Source organism: Cervus elaphus, chromosome X (assembly GCF_910594005.1).
Source record: "Cervus elaphus chromosome X, mCerEla1.1, whole genome shotgun sequence".
Lineage (NCBI taxonomy): Eukaryota > Metazoa > Chordata > Mammalia > Artiodactyla > Cervidae > Cervus > Cervus elaphus.
In genome coordinates, this window is record NC_057848.1 from 52,664,224 (window position 1) to 52,685,137 (window position 20,914).

General features: G+C 49.4%; 1 protein-coding gene across 9 annotated transcripts in view; it reads left to right on the forward strand.

Annotated features, from left to right (window-relative positions):
* Nucleotides 1–20,914, forward strand: part of BCORL1 (BCL6 corepressor like 1) — a 61,060-nt gene that overhangs the window by 11,002 nt on the left and 29,144 nt on the right. For all 9 annotated transcript variants that reach the window (XM_043895974.1, XM_043895972.1, XM_043895965.1 and 6 more), the window contains 4 exons: nucleotides 8,353–8,482; nucleotides 13,223–13,310; nucleotides 13,579–16,854; nucleotides 20,620–20,785. In XM_043895974.1, the coding sequence (XP_043751909.1) occupies nucleotides 8,397–8,482; nucleotides 13,223–13,310; nucleotides 13,579–16,854; nucleotides 20,620–20,785 (3,616 nt within the window). In that variant the 5' untranslated portion in view covers nucleotides 8,353–8,396. The remainder of the gene's footprint in view (nucleotides 1–8,352; nucleotides 8,483–13,222; nucleotides 13,311–13,578; nucleotides 16,855–20,619; nucleotides 20,786–20,914) is intronic.

Genomic DNA, 20,914 nt, shown 5'->3' on the forward strand with positions numbered 1-20,914 from the left:
AAATTTTCTTTAAATGGAGTAAAATAATGTCCTTACAGTAAGAAATAAAAGTGAGTACTATTTGAATAATAGGGAAAAAATATCTTGGCAGTGGGTGGAAAAACTAAAATGATCTGGTGGTATGAAAATGTACATGAGAGATTAAAATATTTTACTTTTGCCTACTTCACTGCTGGAATTGATTACCTTTGGTCCATTCAAGTGCTTTTGTGTTATTCTCAACTTTTGCAGATGACATAGTAACTGGACAAGAGTAAGATGTCTCAGATGGTTGAGAAGTAGGGGCTGAAAATGCCCTCCAAGTTTGTTCCCCCACAGTTGAGGCTTTGGGTAGTAGAGCATAGTCGTCACTTGGTATCTGCAGGTGAGTGGTTCCAGGAACCTCCTCAGATGTCAAAATGGAATCAGATCCCACAATTCTCAAGTCGCTGATGCAAAATGGCAGAGTAGAAAGAAATTTCCACAGCAACATGAGTTTCGCATCCCTGAATTCAACCAGCTGCGGATGTCGAAGACCAAGATCAAGACCTCAAGCCCTGGTCACTCCTTTGAGATCAATGTCTAGCCTCCCAAGGTGACTACTTTGGAAGTAATGACATTCATTTGAGTGAGTAAGCTATTATGCATTTAGCAGATAGTTAACCTTCCTTTGTATCCAAGTCTCATAAATGTTTATAAGGTGAGGTTTTCAAACATAGAGGTACCTAAGGAGTCTATGAAGGTGCCTCTGCTAGAGCTGTCTGCAGGCAATGCCTTAGCTTTCTCGGTAAACACAGGAATGAATGTATCTGAGAACAGGATGCCATGTCCCTTATAGGACTGATGCCTTGGAGTAGAACTGGTGGAACTTTTTGGATAGAAAAAAAAAAAACAACACAACAAAACCTCAGGGTAACTAGGAAATGTGAGAATATAAGATGGGGATGAATAGGGCAAAGGACCCCTTTCTCATTCCAATTTCCCAGCAGATTATTTTCAGTTGATTTCATCTGTGTGTATGTTTGTGTGTGGTGGTATATGGTGGTAGAGGAACCTGTTTTGCATGAAGGGAAGCAAAGTGATTGGGGCATGTTTACGGGACTCTTGAGTTTCAAGGAGTGGTATTTGGTTAATGGTAGGGAAAGATGAGGGGATATAGATTTTGAGGGAAAAGCTGGAGGAGAATCTTAGAATATCCTTATATGGAGAATCATTAAATTAGAAGAATGTAAGTTGGAAGAACTTCCTCATTGGGGGTGAGGTTTCAGATATTAAGTGGGGGAAATAGGAATGTTAGTCCTACACATGAAAGAAGGCAGAGGGCCAAGGAGGGTAAGACCCATGGTAGGAGTTCCATATCTAAAGCGAGGTGAAGTTATCCTTCTTGGGTATGTGTAAACTTTCCTATTGAAAGCAATGCTTTTGAGACATTTTGACATCTCTCTAAAGGCACTCCGGTGATTGTGTGGAAGTCATGGCCTTTTCATGTTCCCTGGGATCCCAATGCCAATGAGCTCTTGGGTCTCCTTGCGTGGGTGGGGCGGGTATCTTAGATGTCGCTTTTCCCAAAGTGGGGAGTGGGGTGGCCTTGCCTTAACTTCTGTGAAATCAGAATGTGAATACCTCTCTCTCTGTCTTTCGGGAACTTTCCCCAGAGTTCTGAATTTCTATTGGAGCAGTAGGTCCCAAAGTTGATTTTCTTTACTTATTAGTCATCACTGACCCAACCCTCCTTCTTTAACTGTCTGCTGGCCACGCCTATCCTCTTGAGGACAGATTCAGGGCCAGGCTTCAAGATGAATATTTTCCGGCTCTTTCTTTTTTTTTTAAGGTTGTAATTGCTTCCAGGTCACAAGGCAGTGTGAACCAAAAGAGTCCTGGGGGAGTACTACCAGATTTAGTTTAACTGAGGCCTTCTTAATCTTGAGTTTCTAATTTACTGTCTTGATGGTAGAGTCCAAGCAGGAGTAAGTGGGCAGGTTTCATGCTATGTGTAAGGGCCCTGGTTGTGTCACATGCGTTGCCATCAGCAGTTGTTCTTCATGTAAGGGGTCTTCAACCACAGAAGGAGCCATATGATTCCGGAGAACTTGTCCACTAGACTCACAAACACACTGTATGGTCATTTTCAAGGGTGGAAACTAAAAGTTTTTAACAATGTCTACTTTCATTTTAAAAAATGTCAGATAGATACTTTGTCACCTCCTGTCATGTCCTCCTCTTCCTCCTATGCAGGGTGACCATGCTTTTGCTTGTAGTTGTTGTGAAATCTCCTTGTTTTGGCATCTTCCTTTCAAAACCGAACCAAAAAATTCTACCCAATCTGTAGGATCTTGGAGATTTTAGTGCTGACTGTCCTGTATTACCAACTCTCCCAGCCCTAACTTGGGCTACAATTTGATGTTCTTCCCCTTTTGAGAAGATATTCTCTCTAAACTTTTCTAAAATGTCTGTCTTCAGTGCTTCCCCACAGTGTTTCAGTTTGGCCCACGATGGTGAAATATTTCAGGTTCCCCTATTTCATTTTTTTCCTTTTTGGTTGTTATTTGCTATGGGCTTCTCTTTTATGCCGTTTATACCTTCACTTGTCTTCGAGGATTTTGTTTTTCTTTCTTCCTTTTGGATTTTTTTTGGGGAAAGCATTCTACTTCATTACGGTTTTTCTTCTACTCCCTGCTCGCCCTAAACTTAGCTGCTATTCTCACCATGTTAAGGTCATTGCTCTCCCATTATCCATTTTCTCTTTGATTTTCCCTGTTTCATAGTGTGGTGATCCTGACTGGCTACCTGCTTTCTGCTGCCCGCTTGTTGGATTCAATCCCTTGGATCTTGGTCAGGCCTTCTACTTATGTGCACGTGCGCCTGCTAAATCTAGACTTTTTCTTAATTTTTTCAGCACCACTTAGCACTTCAGGTTGGTGGAGCATGTGTTCTTCTTTGTTCTCACCACAAGTTGGATGTGCCTTTTGAGTCCCCCCCCCCCCCCCGCCAAAGTGGGGACAGCTTGCTGTGGTCCTGCTGCATTTGATTCTGCAGCCCTGCAGCTGTTCATTTCTTAACAATTACATGGTTGTGACATCTGGTAAAATCCTTTGAGGTATTTCGTATCCTTGTGCCTGTGCTTCCTGGGTCACTTGAGATTACCAGGTTTCTCCCAAGTTCCTTTCAGGAACTTCGCTTTTCACCTTTGATGTGATGGTTGCCATCAGAGAAGGAGTGAGAGGCCGATGGAGAATTGTACACCACACATGAGTGCCGGCACTATGAGTGAAAGCAAGCTGGGCCCCAAGTGTGCACACCAGTGGAGCCTGCCAAGGGTGACATGTCTGTAAGATTTTCCCTTTGTGCTCACCTCTCCTGAGAAGTTGTGTACCGTTGAGTGGTTATTAACTTGATTGGACTTAGAACAGAACCCTCGGCCTCCTGGATCAGAATCTTCAGGGCTGGAACCTATGAATCTGTATTTTGAACCAGCACCTTGAAAAATATTGGTGTGCGTGGTCCATCCTGACTCCTCCTGTCCCATGTGGGCATTGACACCATCGGTACCTCTTTAGAAGTGACCTTTGCTTACTCCCTGCCCTTCTTGTGTAGACCATTTAGCTTGATGCTCTCTTGACTGCACTTTCCACCCTTCCCCTCCCCTCCCCACCCCTGCAAAGGCTACTATTAATTAGCAGCACAGGCCTTCACACAGGAAGCGGCACACAGGAAGGGGCGCTGCTCTGACAAAGTCATAATAGAGGAGTGGGAGGCCGAGATTTAAGCTGATGCTCTATCTTCAGGATCTTGCGCAAGTGGCGGTCTCTAGGATCAGGTTTGCCCTCTAGGTAGTCATAAAATATGTATTTTATGCTAATTATTTTGGTTTTTACTTGGTTTTCTTGTTGTTATTTGGGGTCTTGGGGCCGTCTAAAAACTCCCTTATCTAGGTAATGATATTCTATACTTTGTTCTGTTTCCAAATGCTAGGATTCTCTCCTTTGATTTCTGTCCCAGGTCCTACAAACTACTAATCGCCTCTAAACAGAAGAAAAATTAACCTAAGGGTGAAAAAGCCTTGGTGACTTACATATCCGCTGCCTACAAAATTCAGGTAGCCACTAAAACGTGCGTTAAAATTCATGTTAAAAATTTGTCCTGTGCCAAGAATGGCCTGTTCCGTTGCCTGAGTCTTCTAATGCCTCACAGAGAAAAAAGATGAAAAAAGATGATCAGCCAACAGACTGAGCTGTTATTCCTTAAAGTAGGATATTCCAAGATACTCTAAGAAACAGTCAAAACTTGATTAACCAGGATGTTTAGGGAGTGGGATCCTAGTGAACTGAGGTGTCTTACCCCTTGCTGAAATCTCCCTAAAATTATGTGTGAATCCATGTAACTGTTTTAGAAATGTTAAAGATAATTTTCACGGAAAGGTAAAATCATGAGTCTGTTACAGATTTAAGAATGAGCACGTGTTAAAGATTTTATTTTACTCATTAATCAACAAGGGAACCAGACAGATGTTTATAGTCGGTTCAAAGAAAAAGGTCCCCAAAGCACAATTTTATATGGAGTAAAGGAATTGAATTGCAAATGGAGGCAAAACTGGTTTTTCCACAGTGGGGAGGGAAGTCAATCCAAACTGCATGGGACAAGACAGAGTTTGCATATCCATCAGTTACCTGCAATTTACAGAGGTGCAAAAGAGCTCAGAGACAATGAACAGGGCTAGAATCAGGCAGCTTGGAAGGGTGTGCTGTAGATAAGGCAGAGCTTTTTTGTTAAAGTACAGTTTCTAAGAAATAGGCATGGTGAGTACTTTTTCTGGGGGGCTTCTTTTGCCTTTTATAGTTTCTCAGGGTCACCACCTAAATTCTCACCCAAGATTCACTTCCACGTAACACGAATTTACTAAGTACTTACTATGCATAAGACATTGCAGAAGAACCAGAGACAGAAAAGAAGGTATTTCTTACCTTAAGTAGCTGATTGTCTGGGAGTGGGGGAAAGACACCTGTGCCATATGCCCAGTTAATCACACAGCAGAGGGACTAAGAATCTGTGCTGTGGTAGGTATGGGAATGAAATGTTTAGGGAGGACCAGACAGGGAGGAGTTAACTGGCCAAGGACGGAGCGGGGGTGGGGTGGGGTGGAGAGATGACATGGTGACATTCAAGCTAGGCTTTGACAGGGGACAGAGGGGAAGAGGGGACACAGGAGAGGCCATTTCAGGGTAAGGAACCAGCCTGGAACTGGATGGTCTGTTCAGGGAAGGGTCAGGAATCGAGTGGTGAGGGCGCAGGATGTGGCCAGACAGGAGGCTAAAGGCCAGGTCATGGAAGACCCTGAAGGCTGTGCTAAGAAATGTGGGCTTGATTCTGAAGACAGAGGAAAGCTGTTGAAAGCTCTGGCAGATGGAGGGGGCAATGTGATCGAACTGGTGCTTTAGAAGATGAATTGATTGTAGAATCAAGAGATTAGAGACAGAGAGACCAGTTAAGAGGCTACTGCAATATTCTGGGTGAGGGATGATGAGGGACCACATCAGGGGCAGGGGCGAGAGGGCTGGAAGGAGAGGACAGAGATGGTGTTACTAAGGCTTGACTCCTGATTGGATGTGGGTAGTGTGGGAGAGGAGCTGAACACAGAAATTTCCAGGCTGGGGGATAGTGGTGCTCTTAACTAAGATAGGAAACACGCTGGGCATGGAGGGTAGGGAGCAGGTTCTTGGTAACAGATAATGAGTTCGGTTTGAGACACATTGAGTTTGAGGGGCTTGGTGGACATCTAATTAACAGCAAGTGGCTGGCAGCTGGAAATTCTGGTCTGGGTCTAAGGAGAGAGGTCAGGGCTAGAGATACAGATTTGGGCATCATCAGTGCCCAAGGGGTGAGTGGAAACTGGGAGGTCTTCAGCTAAGAGAGAAGGAGGGGTGGGGCGTGTGCGTGCGCGCGCGCACACACACACACACACACACACACACACACACACACACACACACACACACACACACACACACACACACACACACACACACACACACACACACACACACACACAAGGAGGCAGGGCGAGGGGGCGTTGGGGAGAGCCAGAAACTGGGAGGACTTGAGCTGGAGAGGCAGGGAAGACAGGAGGACAGAGCGGGAGACTGAAGGCTGAGGCTGAAGGACTAAAAGGAGAGGAGAGGATAGGCAATGGGGAGGGAGAAAGGGGAAATAAGGAAGGTGAGATAAAGGAGGGAAAGGACTGGGGCAGGAGATGCGGGGGAAGGGGAGAACACTGAAGGAGAGAGAAGAGAAGCCAAGGAGAGGGGAAGAGAGAGAGACAGCCCGGAGAATAATGGGGGAAGGGGCATGTTGAGGAGGAAGAGAGAGAAATGGGAGAGTGGGATTGAGAGGGGAGGGGGAAGGGAGAGAGAGGAGGCAGGTAGGAAGAGAGAGGGAGGGAAGGGGAAGGGGTGGGAGAACATGGCAGAGGTGAGGAGAGACTTAGCAAGATGAGGGCCAGGTTTCTGGGGTGGCAGGAGAGAAGCCCACAGGCGCAGGGTCTGTAAAGCCAGACGAGGGGCAAGTATAAAGGAAGGGGTGAAGCAGCAGTGTCCTACGCTCTCCTATGTGACAGGGACAGGAGGAGGGGGATGTCCAAGGAGAGGATGCGGCCCTGCTCTCCTCTCACTGACTCTCCTTTGTCTTCTCCCTCTGCATCAGCCCTGCAGCCTCTGGGCTCTTTTCTGATCTTAGCAGGCACCTCCTGCCTTAAGGACCTGTGCAAGGTGGTTCCCTCTGTGGAATGCACTTCCCCAGATGTTCACGTGGCTCGCATCTTTGCTTCCTTCAGGATGTTTAAATGTCTCCTCAGCAAGGCCTACTCTCATCACCCACTTATAAATTGTAGCCCATTCTGCTCCTTGCCCCCCACTATTGCCTTGTCCCTTAGCCTGTGTTCTATCACCTTCTAACATCCTGTAACATAGTCATTTAACATGTTTATTGGCTATCTCATCCCACTAGAATATAAACTCCATGAACACGGGGGTTTCTTGTCTTTTTTGTTAATTGTTGAATCCTTGGTACCTTGTACAGTGGTGGCACATAGTAGGTGCTTGAAAAAATTTTTTTGGATAAATAAGTGATGATATGTTGAATATGGACAATCTCCAAAAGTTGTATAAAAGATGTGTTATTTCTGTGTTAGTTGCTCAGTCATGTCTGACTTTGTGATCCCATGGACTGTAGCCTGCCAGGCTCCTCTGTCCATGGAATTCTCCAGGCAAGAATACTGGAGTGGGTAGCCATTCCTTTCTCCAGGCTGTCTTCCTGACCCAGGGTTCAAAGCTGGATCTCCTGCATTGCGGGCAGGTTCTTTACCATTTGAGCCACTAGGGAAGCCCATATAAAGGATAAATGAAACAAATCCCCGAGGTAGCTATATTTTACTATGATTTACTTCTTTGTACAGTGGAGAACAGCATAAAATTCTGATCACCATAGGGTTTTGTTCAGTAGAGCTTTGATGAATAAGGCTTTTAGCTAATAAGTTAACTCGAATTTGAAGGTCTCAAGACAAGCTCATTGGATAAACATCTTTCTCTTGATGCCTTGATTTCTCTGGAAGGTGAATTGGCTTTGCACTGGTTATCAGTAGTGAGAGCCCAACACTGGCTGGTGAAGGGGGTGGTAGGTCATAGGGATGAGAGACTGATAGGAGAGACAAGGACAGACATGTGCAATTCTTAATGGAGCATTGTTTTTCATCTGCATGTTTGTGGTCAGAGCACAAGGAGTATGTTATCTGATTTGAAGGGTGCTTTAAACCTGCTTAGGTATATGCATTATATCTATATGATTCCTACCTTGAAATTAGAATAGTTTTGAAGGGCTTATAAAGCAAGCATGTGCTTCCTCTGGAGAGCTTAAATTGGCAATGTCACTCAAATACTTCAGTACTCATGGATTAGAGAGTTGACGAGAAAAAGATTCCCCAGTAGTCTTTCAATGCACTGTTCGTATATGGGAATGACCCTCTAATTGTAGTTGGTTAGGCTAAATGTGTGTAGAAAAATATACTGTCATCTCACTTGTCTGAAATAGATTGAATTTCCTCGAACACTCATGCATATCTGTCTTTCAGATAATTTAAAAATCACTCTAGGTGATTAACAGCATCCTCATCTCCATCCTGAAACCTATGGATTCCTGGAAAGCTGGTGCTCCCTCGTCCCCATTTGGACCTTAATTTTCCACAGCAGTCAGGCTTGTGAGAGAGATGGCTTTAATGTTTTGGCACTCTAATTACCTTTATTTGTTTCAGTGTTTTTGCGTAAAAGGTGGTTAAAGCACCGTCTGTGTTACAAGTTTTGATTTTTGGGGGTTCTTTTTCCCTAGGGGGAGTGGCCGCAGCAGGTCCTAGCTGGTGGTGAGTGGCTGTCATGATCTCTACAGCACCGCTCTACAGCGGCGTGCACAACTGGACCAGTTCTGAGCGGATTCGCATGTGTGGCATCAACGAGGAGAGGTGAGGAGGCTGGGAAGGTGGCTGTGGCCGACTTCCGGTGAGCTGTCCCTGCTCCCCAGCAGGGTAGCTATGAGAGGGCCAGAGGAGGAACCCTGGGAAGGAGACTGTTAGTTGTTTCTGATTTTCCTGAGGTGGGCTGGGGCTGGGGTGGTGAGAGTGGCCTGCTCTGCTGTGCTGTCCCTGTTCAGATGAAAGTGAGGAGGCCAACAGATGACCTTTTGCCAGCTAGTATTTGTCTACTCATTAAGAACTGTCAGATTGTGGAATAAAGGGATGCTCAGGCAATTGCAGTTTTTATTTGCTGCATCCATGTTCTGTGCTCAAGGATACATATAAGATATTTTTGGTCCTTGATCTAAGCCTGGAAGAAAGACAGTTTTATCATTCAGCTTTACACTGGGAATGGTTAGTGGATATTCTGGTGATCAGCACTTTCTGGCCTCACGAGGCTAGTGATGATTTGCAGTGAGATACTTATAAAGTATCAAAGGACGATCAGACTGCTTAACGTAGTTTTCATAGGAAACTGAAAGTTGGTGATGCCTGCTGGATCTGTGTGCATTTTCAATTTTCTGTTCACCAAAATACTGGGTTGACCAAGCTGTGCCATTTCTGATCATACCCCATATGAAGAGCACTCAAAATGGCCTTCAGATTCTACATTTGACTTTTCCGGACTCTTGGCCAAAGAGCATGTGTGTTGGTTGCAATGCCTCTCCCATTTGTAGAGAAGGTATGGCTCCCCCATGCTAGCTGGTTTCAATATATTGACTTGAAATCCAAATAGGTCAAATCAATCACCTAGAACACAGAACAATATGACTTTTCATTGGATTCAAGATCTGGCATTTCCTTGGGGAAATCTTGGAGGTGTGTGCATGGGTGTGTGTGCGTGGAGGGGGTGTGGGTAATTTTGAAAGGAAAAGGGATGGCTATCTTCCTTCTTCTGCTCTTAACTGGAGAAGTGTGTACTTGTCTGAGGTTCAGGTTAGGAGAATAGACCTTTTTATTTTTTTTGAAGCCATTAGTGTTTGATGGTTTAATGCTCTCTACACAGAGGAATGAGTTAGAGATGGACTTAAAAGGAATTTAATTTTAGAATATAAAAGTCAAGTTCAAGGAAAATAAGACAAAATTCTTCTAGGATCTGTGCAAGAAGATATTTTCCTTTGCATATGAGGTGTGTCCTTAGATAATAACTAAGTGATGATGTGGGGAAGGCAGAGTGGTGATATTTGTGTGAGTATTCATTGGCAACTAGTTATAAGCAGATGAGACTTTGATGTAGAGATCTGGACTAGAGCCTTCAAAAAATCAATGGACAAGTTACTTGGGTTTACTGTCCATTCTAAATCCCCACTGAAAAAGGACCATGAATTGGAACCAAACTTGATTTTCACTTCTTATGGACCTTTCTTGGGATGTTTGGTTACCAAATATGCCACGTGGTTAGGATGACCTTTTAAGTGTTGTCACTTTTGACCTCGTCTACCCATTATTGTTGCCTTCCTGCTCCAGCCTAGGCCATGCTACAGCTAATTTCCAAAAGGTGATCTCACCTTATTTAAAACCATCTTCCTCATCAACCCTTTACCACCTGTAGAATTTAGCTATTTGGAGTGTAAAGCTGCATATGGGGGTTAATTCTTAAAGTTAGGTTTGAGAAGCCCACCCAGCTCCATCAGATATAGTTGGGGACTATAGAAACAGGGGACAGGGGCTTTCTTCTGGCCTTAGGTGACTGACTCTAGACCAGCCTCCAGCTAAATCCCTCTGTTTGTTTGCTTGCTTGCTTCCTTTCTTGTACCCATTCATGACTTCATTCACCAAACATTTGTTAAACTCATTCAGAGCAAACCATTTGTCATGGGACATTGGTGGTAAGTGCTGTCGAGTGGCATGTTCAGTGGGAGTCTAGATGCAAGAATCAAAAACTTCCTGGGGTAAGAAGGGAAGGCTTCCCAGAGGCAGTGACATTTGAGCCAGGGCTTGAGGGATGAGTAGGAGTTTCAGGTGAGGGCTGGTGTTTGTCACACCGTGTGTGTGTGGGGGGGACTTTGGCTGGAATAAAGGCAGTCTTGGGGTGTGATGGGATTTGAGGCAGGGAAAGTCTGCAGGAGCTGGGATCCAAGGAGCGAGATATGTGCCATGTAGTTAAGGCCCAACAGGAACTGAAAAAGGTCTGGTTTGACACTGGTGCTAGCCCTTAATAATTAGGCAGACAGCCCTGAAAGGTTATGACTGGTTCTGGTTTAAGTTCAACAAAGCCTTGAGCATAACAGCCTAGGGTCATCTCTGTTGGGAAGAAACGGTGGGATCAATTTTCAGTCCTGATTGAAGCCTGCTTCGACTCCCGTTTTCTTCTCCCTACCACCTGCACCCTCCTAATCTTGCTCTGTTGACCTGGCTCTTCCCTTGAACCCCCTCCCCTGTCCCACATTCTTCTGTCAATGGAGCAGTTTAACATTTGCTTGGCTTTACACACTCCTCATAAGGCTTGAAACGTGGCCGTGGGTCATTTTCCCAGAGCCTTGGCAGCTGGCTCAGGTGTAGGTATGGCTGGAGTAGCCAGGATCACTGTTTCTGCAGCCACCTCGAGACTCTCTGGGCCAGTGGCTCTGCACTTCTCTGGTAGCTGTCTTTGAAGGCAGGGTTTCTACTTTCAGGGTGACTTTATATAGGGTGAAAGCCGAGCAAGCAGGACCGAGTATGCAGCTTAGCTCCCCTCTGTATCATCAGCAGGGGGGACATGGAAATAGTGTGTCCTCTCTGCGATACCTTATGAGGGGTTGTCCAAGCGGGGGGTCCCTGCTGCTTCTTTTCCCTCACCACCATCGTCCTCGCAGAACCAGCCCTGGAACCCTGCTTCACCCCTGGCCCAAGGCTGGGGGTTGGGCTTGCTTTTCTGGGCTCTCAGGGGTTGATGTCCAAGCACGTTTTCCCTTTCCCTCAGGCTCCCCCTTCCTTGCCTTCCTTGAGACCCCCGACTGTGTCTCCAGCCCTGTTTCTCCTTTTGATCCTTGCTATTTGTCACCAGCAGTCCGTTGCAAGCAGTGAAACCCTCCCACTTCTGCCAGCCTAGCTGCCTTTTAAAGGGAACAAGCCTTTCCCCTCAGTTAGTCCCTTCTGCAGCCCTGAAAAGATGGGGAGAGGCCTGTGATGACCCCCTTGCCTTTTTTGCTCCTCTTGCCCCAGGTGCAGTTTGGGGGTGTGTCAGTGGTTCCCTGTTCCAGTGCAAGGGAAGGAGTTCTTGTGGGGCTTGGGTGGGGACACCCTGACTGCCCTTTGGTTAAGCTGGCTGGTGAGGCAGGTGCTTGCTTCTTCCCTGGCTGTGGCAGAGCTCAGAAAGAGGCTCTGAAATAGGAGGATGGCAAACCCCAAGGCAGTCTAGCTCCCTGGAGGTGCACAGAGCATTCCTGTGTTTGCACCCTAGGAGCTGTATTGTAGTGCTTGTGCTAGAGCTCTGTTGTTGCACCTCAGCCTTCCACTCACCCACTCGCACCCACCCCTGCCCCACCAGTGTCTTCCTTAGGGCAACAGAGGCACATTCTGTACTTCAGACACCAAGTTTCCCCTGGGCTTTATCCTCTCTCCAACATCACCCTCCCAAGCTGACCTTTTTTCGGGGGAGGGGGTCAGGATATACCATTTTCTATGAAGTGGTTGGATGGCATCACTGACTCAACGGGCATGAGTTTGAGCAAACTCCGGGAGATGGTGAAGGACAGGGAAGCCTGGCATGCTGCAGTCCATGGGGTTGCGAAGAGTCAGGCACGTCTGAGCAAATCCCATTTTCTAAGATTCTTACCCAAATTTTAGAGAAGACTTTTTAGAAGGTGGGAGTATAGTAGAGTTTTCCTCCTTTGGGAACCAGTGCTCTGGCCTTGAGCATTTCCCTCTGCAGTATACCAGCTTGAATGTGGGGTCTGTGGCCTTGAAGGCTTCCTTCCCTTTGGGCTGAGAGAAAATGCAGTGATGCTGGGAGGCCAAGGGGAGAGAGGGGAGCTGGTGGGGAATGGGACGCAAGCAAGAGCAGAAAGGTAGGAAGGAGGGTGCTGGCCTGAGCTCACCAGTATCCTAGAGGGAAAGAAGTCATGCCCTTGAAATGCCCCTTGACACCCAGTGACCTGCCTCGAATCAGTGTCATTATGTATGCTAATAAACGTGCATCTGCTGTAGGCAAGTCTGTCAGGTGGACAGGTGAGAGTTGGATTTAGAACCACAATGGAGGTGGTTATTTGTTTCAGGAAAGGGTTACCCTTATGATGCCTGCAGCCAGCTTTCTTTACAGACTTCAAATAAGACCACGTTTGTGAGAAAAGCAGTTTGTGTGCCTTTGGAGATTTCCTGTGAGTTACATCTCTCCCCTCTTGGCACTGCTCAATACTTTCTGCACAGTCACCTTGATGGACCAGCTCTAGGAACAAGGCAGAGGTGCTGGGGTCCTCCACACCGCTGGTGAGAGCCCTAGAAAACTGGACACACAGCCCAGAGAGGGGAGTCTGGTCAGATCAGGACTTTTCCTTTGTAGGAACTTGAAAAGTTGAGCATGGAGGCTCTGATTTGCAGCCTGGACCCACCCCGCCTCAAGTTTATTGTGATCTCCCCCAAGCCAACAAGGGAAGCGAGATCAGAAGGATTTCTGTGAACGCAGGCAGGCAAGGGGGTGTTCTGGGGCAGGTGGTGGTGGCCTGGAGGCTTGGCCTCACGTCCTTTTTCTGGTTGTGTCTCTCATGCTAGAAGAGCACCTCTTTCTGATGAGGAGTCCACGACAGGTGACTGCCAGCGCTTTGGATCTCAGGAGTTTTGTGTCAGCAGTTTTTCCAAGGTAAGGGGCCATGCGGAGCCACATGCCACCTGCCAAAGGGTGGAGCTGAACCGCCCAGGCATGGTGGCCAGCCTGCCCTCCCCGAACGGGGCCAGGCAGGACCAGGGTGCTTCCCAGGAGTTGCTGCATGTGACACAGAAATCAGCCCGCTGTGCTTTGCTTCTGCCAAGTTGCAAAGAGGACCAGCAGTTGCCCCTCCCAGGCCTCAGGAGCCTTGCACGACCTACAGAGAGCTAGTTAAGACAGGCTTTCAACTTTGTCATTGCAGGTGGAGCTCACGACAGTTGGAAGTGGCAGTAATGCCCGGGGGGCAGACCCAGATGGCAGTGCAACAGAAAAACTCGGGCCCAAGTCAGAAGACAGGCCTGACGACGCCCAGCCCCAGATGGACTATACTGGGAGTGTGGCTGAGGCAGGGGGCCCCTTGGTGTCCCTGAGCAGCCCAGGAGACGGGCTCAAGCTTTCTGCTCCTGACGGCCCCGAGGCTGGCAACGACACTGCTGACTGCTCCTGGACTCCCCTTAGCAGCCAAATGAGCAAACAGGTGGACTGCTCGCCAGCTGGGGCCAAGGCTCTGGACTCGCGGCATGGCGTCGGGGAGAAGAATACTTTCATTCTGGCAACTCTGGGAACTGGCGTCCCTGTGGAGGGCACCCTCCCTCTGGTGACCACTAACTTCAGTCCATTGCCGGCCCCCATCTGCCCGCCAGCACCCAGCTCGGCCTCCGTCCCCCCATCTGTTCCAGACCCATTCCAGGTGCCCCTGTCAGTCCCTGCCCCGGTCCCCCACTCCGGGCTCGTCCCCGTTCAGGTTGCCGCTCCCGCCCCGGCTCCTTCCCCTCCCTTGGCGCCAGTCCCGGCTCTGGCCCCTGCACCACCCTCAGTACCCACGCTCATTTCCGACTCGAACCCCCTTTCAGTCTCAGCCTCGGTCCTGGTGCCGGTGCCCGCTTCTGCGCCCCCGTCGGGCCCCGTCCCCATGTCGGCTCCAGCCCCAGCCCCGCTCTCAGTCCCAGTTTCGGCTCCTCCCTTGGCTCTAATCCAAGCTCCCGTGCCCCCTTCGGCTCCGACCCTGGTCCTTGCGCCCGTCCCCACTCCAGTTCTGGCGCCCATGCCAGCGTCCACCCCTCCAGCAGCTCCTGCCCCTCCAGCGGTGCCGATGCCCACCCCGACCCCGTCCTCCGGGCCGCCTTCTACCCCCACCCTCATCCCTGCCTTTGCTCCCACGCCAGTGCCTGCACCCACCCCTGCCCCGATCTTCACTCCAGCCCCCACGCCCATGCCGCCTGCCACACCTACTGCCATTCCCACCTCGGCCCCCATCCCGGCCTCCTTCAGTTTGAGTCGAGTGTGTTTCCCTGCAGCTCAGGCACCAGCTATGCAAAAAGTCCCCCTGTCCTTTCAGCCGGGGACAGTGCTGACCCCAAGCCAGCCGCTGGTATACATCCCGCCTCCGAGCTGTGGGCAGCCACTCAGCGTGGCTACACTGCCAACCACCCTGGGAGTCTCCTCCACGCTTACACTCCCCGTCCTGCCATCCTACCTGCAGGACAGGTGTCTTCCCGGGGTGCTGGCCTCCCCAGAGCTGCGGTCTTACCCGTATGCATTCTCTGTGGCCCGGCCCCTGACATCAGAGTCCAAGCTGGTGTCTCTGGAGGTGAACAGGCTCCCGTGTGCTTCCCCATCGGGCAGCACCAGCACCCAGCCTGCGCCCGATGGGGTCCCCGGGCCTTTGGCAGACACATCCCTGTCCACTGCTCCTGCCAAGGTGCTTCCACCACCACAGCCTCTGCTGCCAACCCCCAGCGGGAGCTCAGCCCCGCCGCATCCCACCAAGATGCCAGGCAGCGTGGAGCAGCAAACAGAAGGGACTTCTGTCACCTTCTCTCCCCTCAAGTCACCTCCACAGCTGGAGCGAGAGATGGCCTCTCCATCTGAGTGCAGCGAGATGCCCCTCGACCTCTCCTCCAAGTCCAACAGACAGAAGCTCCCATTGCCGAACCAGCGCAAGACGCCGCCCATGCCCGTGTTGACCCCCGTGCACACCAGCAGCAAGGCCCTGCTCTCCACCGTCCTGTCTAGGTCTCAGCGCACGACCCAAGCTGCTGGCAGCAGTGTCACCTCATGCCTCGGCTCCACTTCCTCACCCTTTGTCATCTTCCCCGAGATTGTGAGGAACGGGGACCCGAGTACCTGGGTGAAGAACTCCACTGCACTCATTAGCACCATTCCGGGCACCTATGTGGGCGTGGCCAACCCGGTGCCCGCCTCCCTCCTGCTGAACAAAGACCCCAACTTGGGCCTCACCCGAGACCCCCGCCATCTCCCCAAGCAGGAACCCATCTCCATCATCGATCAGGGCGAGCCCAAGAGCACTGGTGCCCCCTGTGGCAAGAAGAGCAGCCAGGCTGGGACTGAGGGACCGCCAAGCACAGTCAAACGTTACACCCCTGCCCGCATCGCCCCTGGGCTGCCAGGGTGCCAAAGCAAGGAGCTCTCACTCTGGAAGCCCACAGGGCCGGCAAACATTTACCCACGGTGTTCAGTCAACGGGAAACCCACCAGCACCCAGGTCCTACCTGTTGGCTGGTCACCGTACCACCAGGCGTCTCTGCTTTCCATCGGCATCTCCAGTGCTGGGCAGCTGACCCCCAGCCAGGGGGTGCCCATCAGGCCCACCAGCGTCGTTTCTGAGTTTTCTGGTGTGCCATCCCTCGGCCCCAGTGAGGCCATGCATGGGCTTCCTGAGGGGCAGCCGCCACGGCCTGGGGGCCCCTTTGCTCCCGAGCAGGACACGGGCGCAAAGAACAAAACCTGCCGCATTGCTGCCAAGCCTTACGAGGAACAAGTGAACCCTGTCCTCCTGACTCTCAGCCCTCAGACAGGGACCCTGGCGCTGTCTGTGCAGCCTAGTAGTGGGGACCTGCGAGTGACTCAGGGGCCTGGGGAACCGGAGAGCCACCTCTGCCCCGACAGCACTCCTAAGCTGGAAGGCCCCCAGGGGGCTTGTGGCCTGAAGCTGGCCGGAGACACGAAGCCTAAGAACCAAGTGCTGGCCACCTACATGTCCCACGAGCTGGTCCTGGCCACCCCCCAGAACCTGCACAAGATGCCCGAGCTGCCTTTGCTACCTCATGACAGCCGCCCCAAGGAGCTCATCCTGGACGTGGTTCCCAGCGGCGCCAGGGCCTCTAGCACAGAGCTTCCACAGCTTGGAAGCCAGGTGGACCTGGGCCGGGTGAAGATGGAGAAGGTGGATGGTGATGTGGTCTTCAACTTAGCCACCTGCTTCCGGGCCGATGGCCTCCCAGCAGCTACCCCGAGGGGCCAAGCGGAAGCGCGGAGTAAGGCCGGGCAGGCTCGAGTGAAACAGGAGAGTGTAGGTGTCTTTGCTTGTAAGAACAAATGGCAGCCAGACTCTGTGGTGAGCGATGGTGCGTCCGAATCGCCGCCGCCCAAGAAAATGAAATGTGGCAAAGAGAAGGATGGTGAGGAACAGCAGCCACAAGCCAAGGTCCTGGTCCGAAGTTCCCATGGACCCAAGGTGAGTGCTGGGCTGAGTTTGAGGGCAGGGCCAAGACACCAGTGGTCTGCTTTGTCCTGCAGACGTCAACCTCAGGCAGTGTTCTTGAGTAGGTCTGTGAAGCAAAGTGATTGCAAGGCTTGTGCAAAGTGAATCATGACCCTTAACCAAGGCACATTCTCCATATAGGATGTTTTAGTGTGGTGGGGGCGGAGTTTGCATTTTGTAGGATGTGGGAAATGATCCCTGTAGCTGAGGAAGCCATTGTCCCAGATGAGGATGGAAAGCAGAAGAGTACGATACGATACAGGGAGAGAAATTAATAACAGGCCCTTTGCTGCATAGCCATTCTTCCTTTTCCAAGATAACTAATGGCTTTGAGAATTTGGGACCCAGGGAGGGAAGGGGCCCTTGACAGGGTTGCTCCCTGCACCACTGGGTAAACCTGCTTAGGATTAGCTTGGAGTTTTGTGGGGCCAGAGCCAATTCAGCTTCTGGGCTCATCCACCAGTTTCCTATCCCCCTAATGCTTGGGGTGGCAGCTTTGGGTTTCAGCCCCTTGGAGATTTGATGTCCAAGGCATCTGGATCTGGGTTCTTAATAGGCTAAGGAGGATGGCAGGGTTCTAGGCAGACAGCGGGGCTAAGAGGACTTGACCTGAATCCAGTGTTCCTCTAAAAAGTATCTGAAGGCCACTATCAAGGAGATTCTAGAAGCAGTTGAGGATAAGGCTTATTAAAGATATGGAGCAATTTGAGGTTATGTCAACAAGTCTTCAAATTGGATGTTGAACAGATTTCTAGCTAGAGCACCTTGAATTTGTCTGTGCAGAAGTTCTTAGTTTTGTTGTTGTTGGACCATAGAGCACTTTGAGAAGCTAATGAGAGCTGCAGACCCTATCCTCAGAAACATGACCTCATAATGTTGCTGATAATTTCAAGGGGCTCAAAGACCCAACCCACGCCCCAGAGCTCACCCATGGACTCCAGGTTAAGAACCCTGGGGATAGAGTTGGGTGGGTTTTTCTCACCCAGTGATGATGTATACTGGCCAGAATGGGCAAATTGATAGAGACAGGACATAGATGAGTGGTTGCCTAAGGGTGGAGAGAACGAGGACCTGGAGACGGCTTAATGAGTCCAGGGTTTCCATTTGGGGTGAGGAAAGAACTTTTGGAACTAGATAGTGATGATCCTTACACTTGTTTGTGACTATACTAAAAACAGTTGAATGACAAACATTACAAGTATATGATATATCTCGATAAATTATGTCAACAAAGCTGTTGTTAAAAAATTATTAAATGAAGTGATATGTGTTGATGCTTAGAACAGTGCCTGGCAGATAAGTGCTCAGGAAGTGTTGGTGGCTGCTATTGATATTGTTTGTATTACAAATAGGTTAGATGTGGTCCCCGCCCTCCTGGAACTTCTGTCTCGCAGGTGACTCACTGGCAGACAGGCACCGCCCCTTCCTATATAAGTTGAAGAGTTCACGGGGCCCACTGACAGATGCAGAGGGCAGGGAATAAAGTTACAGGGTCAGGAACCTTGAAGCAGCCCTTGGCAACTGCCTGTAATGAGTTAGTAAATGTCTGTTTCTCTGGAAAGCAAATATCCTGGCTCTTTCTTTTCTTGCGTTCCATCTTCCTGAGGAAGAAACCATTGATTGGCAAAACTAAAATCAGGGGTGAGTTCAAAACAGCCCCTTTCAGGGTATGGCCAAGAATCAGAATAGTCTCTGGAGTGTATATAGAAGTAGGAATATGATGTTAAGTGTGTGAAACTTATACAGTGTTATAAACCAATGTGACCTAAAAAAAAGACATAAAAAAGTTTTTTCAAAAAGAAATGCAGTCTCCTGTTTCCTACACCACCTGCCCCAAGGCCTGGAGACTCCTGAAGGACCTCTGAATCATCAGCAAAGAAAATTCTCCTTCAGTCTGGTGCTGGTGGTCTCCTCATCGTTTGGAAAATTCTTTAGAAAACCCTTCAACACTCTGTTGACTAGAACATTCATTTTACATGGTCTCCTACCATCTGAACTTCTTGCCTAAGTTGAAGTGTGCCCTTGCAGAACATGCAGACAGGAATCCCGTCTAGATGTTCTGTTCTACTTGTTTTTGTCTTATCTTAGGAAGTAAAGGTTAATGATCTGTACTTGAAAGAGCCAGCTAAAAATGATATACAGAAATAAATAGGACATGTTCAAATTGATGTGCATTGAACTTTATTCCCCATGACCTGAAGGAGTTGTTTTCTGACTATACCTGAAGTGCACACTTGAAGCAGCAGGTGCCCATTTTCTTTCCTCCCCATGTCTTTCTTTCTCCTAACACTTTGGTTTGTAGGAACTCGCAGCAAGTGAAGGGAGAAACTGAACTCTAATTTCCAGCTCAGCCCTCCACTGGGTAAGAAACAGGAGGAGTTGATGGGATAGCAGGATTCCCTGGACTTTGACGGGGAATGGTGACTTTGTGGTGTCCCCCTGCCAACCTTCGCTGGAAGATGCTCCATTAGTAGAATATCTGCTATCCCCTTAGCTGGAGCTGGACCGTGATAACCTTCTAGAAAGTGGTGTGCAGGTCTGCTTAAGGGGAAAACCACTCTGCCTTTCTTCCTCGTGTCATTGTTAAAATGGTTTGCTTATTCCACACTCCCTGGACACTACAATACTGAAAGTCCCTCTCTTGCCCTATTTCTTGCTGGATGGCGTGGAGAGATCTCAGAGCTTGTGAGAATATGTGACTGCTAGGCTCAGAGTATCCTGATGGTGCATAAGCACAACCATTGTGACTGTCCCAGGCGCCAGGCAGTAGGTCTGAGTGGAGCCAAGCATGGTCAGTGGAGACACAAGGACAGAAGGAAGAAGAGGAGAGGCGTGAGAATGGAGGTGAGGCCTGCCCTGGGTTCTAGGAGCCCTGGGTCTTGGTCCCAGCTTGGCCATTTACTCACCACAGGCGCATACCAGCTAACTTGCAGGCTGGCCTGGTTCCTGGTGGCCCCTGAGGCAAGTGGACACCTTGGGCTGCATTGCCCTGGACAAATCATGTACACTCTTACCCTGGAGGCTCAGTTTCCTCGTCTCTTCACTAAGGGTGATTATTAGCTTTTCCTCACAGGGTTGTTAAGAATAACAGATCGAATGGTAGAGAGAGTGTTTGGAAAAGGTGAAAGGGCCACAAAGTGTAAGGGGGCATTGTTGAAAATGCCTGAGCCTTTTCAGTGTCTTTCCTAAGTACGGGGAGATTGGAATGGCTCCCGGGGCAGACTTTTCTTCTTGCCTTAGTGGAATCTTTGTTCTAGTATTAATTTGTACATGAAAATAGATAATTTTTCTTGAATTGGCCCATGCGAGAATTATTTTCAGTTGTTGGTGTTGATACTATTCACAGTGAAGTTATTTGAACAATGTAGTCACCCAACTTGCAGAAGAGGCATTTTTGTTTTCTGTCGGTCTCTCTGTTGCTGTTCGGATAGAGTATGGGGCCTGACTTTGCACCTTTTCAAATGACTTTGGGTGTTTATTCGGCTTGTGAATGCGGACTCTGTGGACCTGTTTAAAATAATGGGATATGGATGTCTAAGGGGATTAGCTAGGGCACTGGATTGGGTCCAAAAAGCCTCTGTAGCCCACTGTGGAAGGCAGCGGGCTGCCCCTTCCCCCAGCCCATGCCTGGGCAGCTTGTGTCCATGTTTCAGAATCAGGGCACAGGGCTCAACATTAAGAGAACATTCTTAAGATGGGAAGCTGACCTTGGACCTGACTCTATCTACCTCTCCACAGTGCCGGAAGCCACCTAGTGACGCCCAGGAACCCACCAAGAAAAGCCCCAGGGGGGCTTCAGATTCAGGAAAAGAGCACAATGGAGTCAGGGTAAAGCACAAGCACCGGAAGCCAGCAAAGCCGGAGTCCCAGTCTCCAGGAAAACGAGCCGACGGCCATGAGGAAGGTAGGCCCGGCGTGTGTCCTGACCCTCTCTCTGGGATGCAGGGGGATCCCTATGGCAGGTTGGGGCGGGGAGGAGGGCCTCTGACACTGACCAGGAAAGTGGGACTTGCTCACGAGAGGAGGGAGAGAT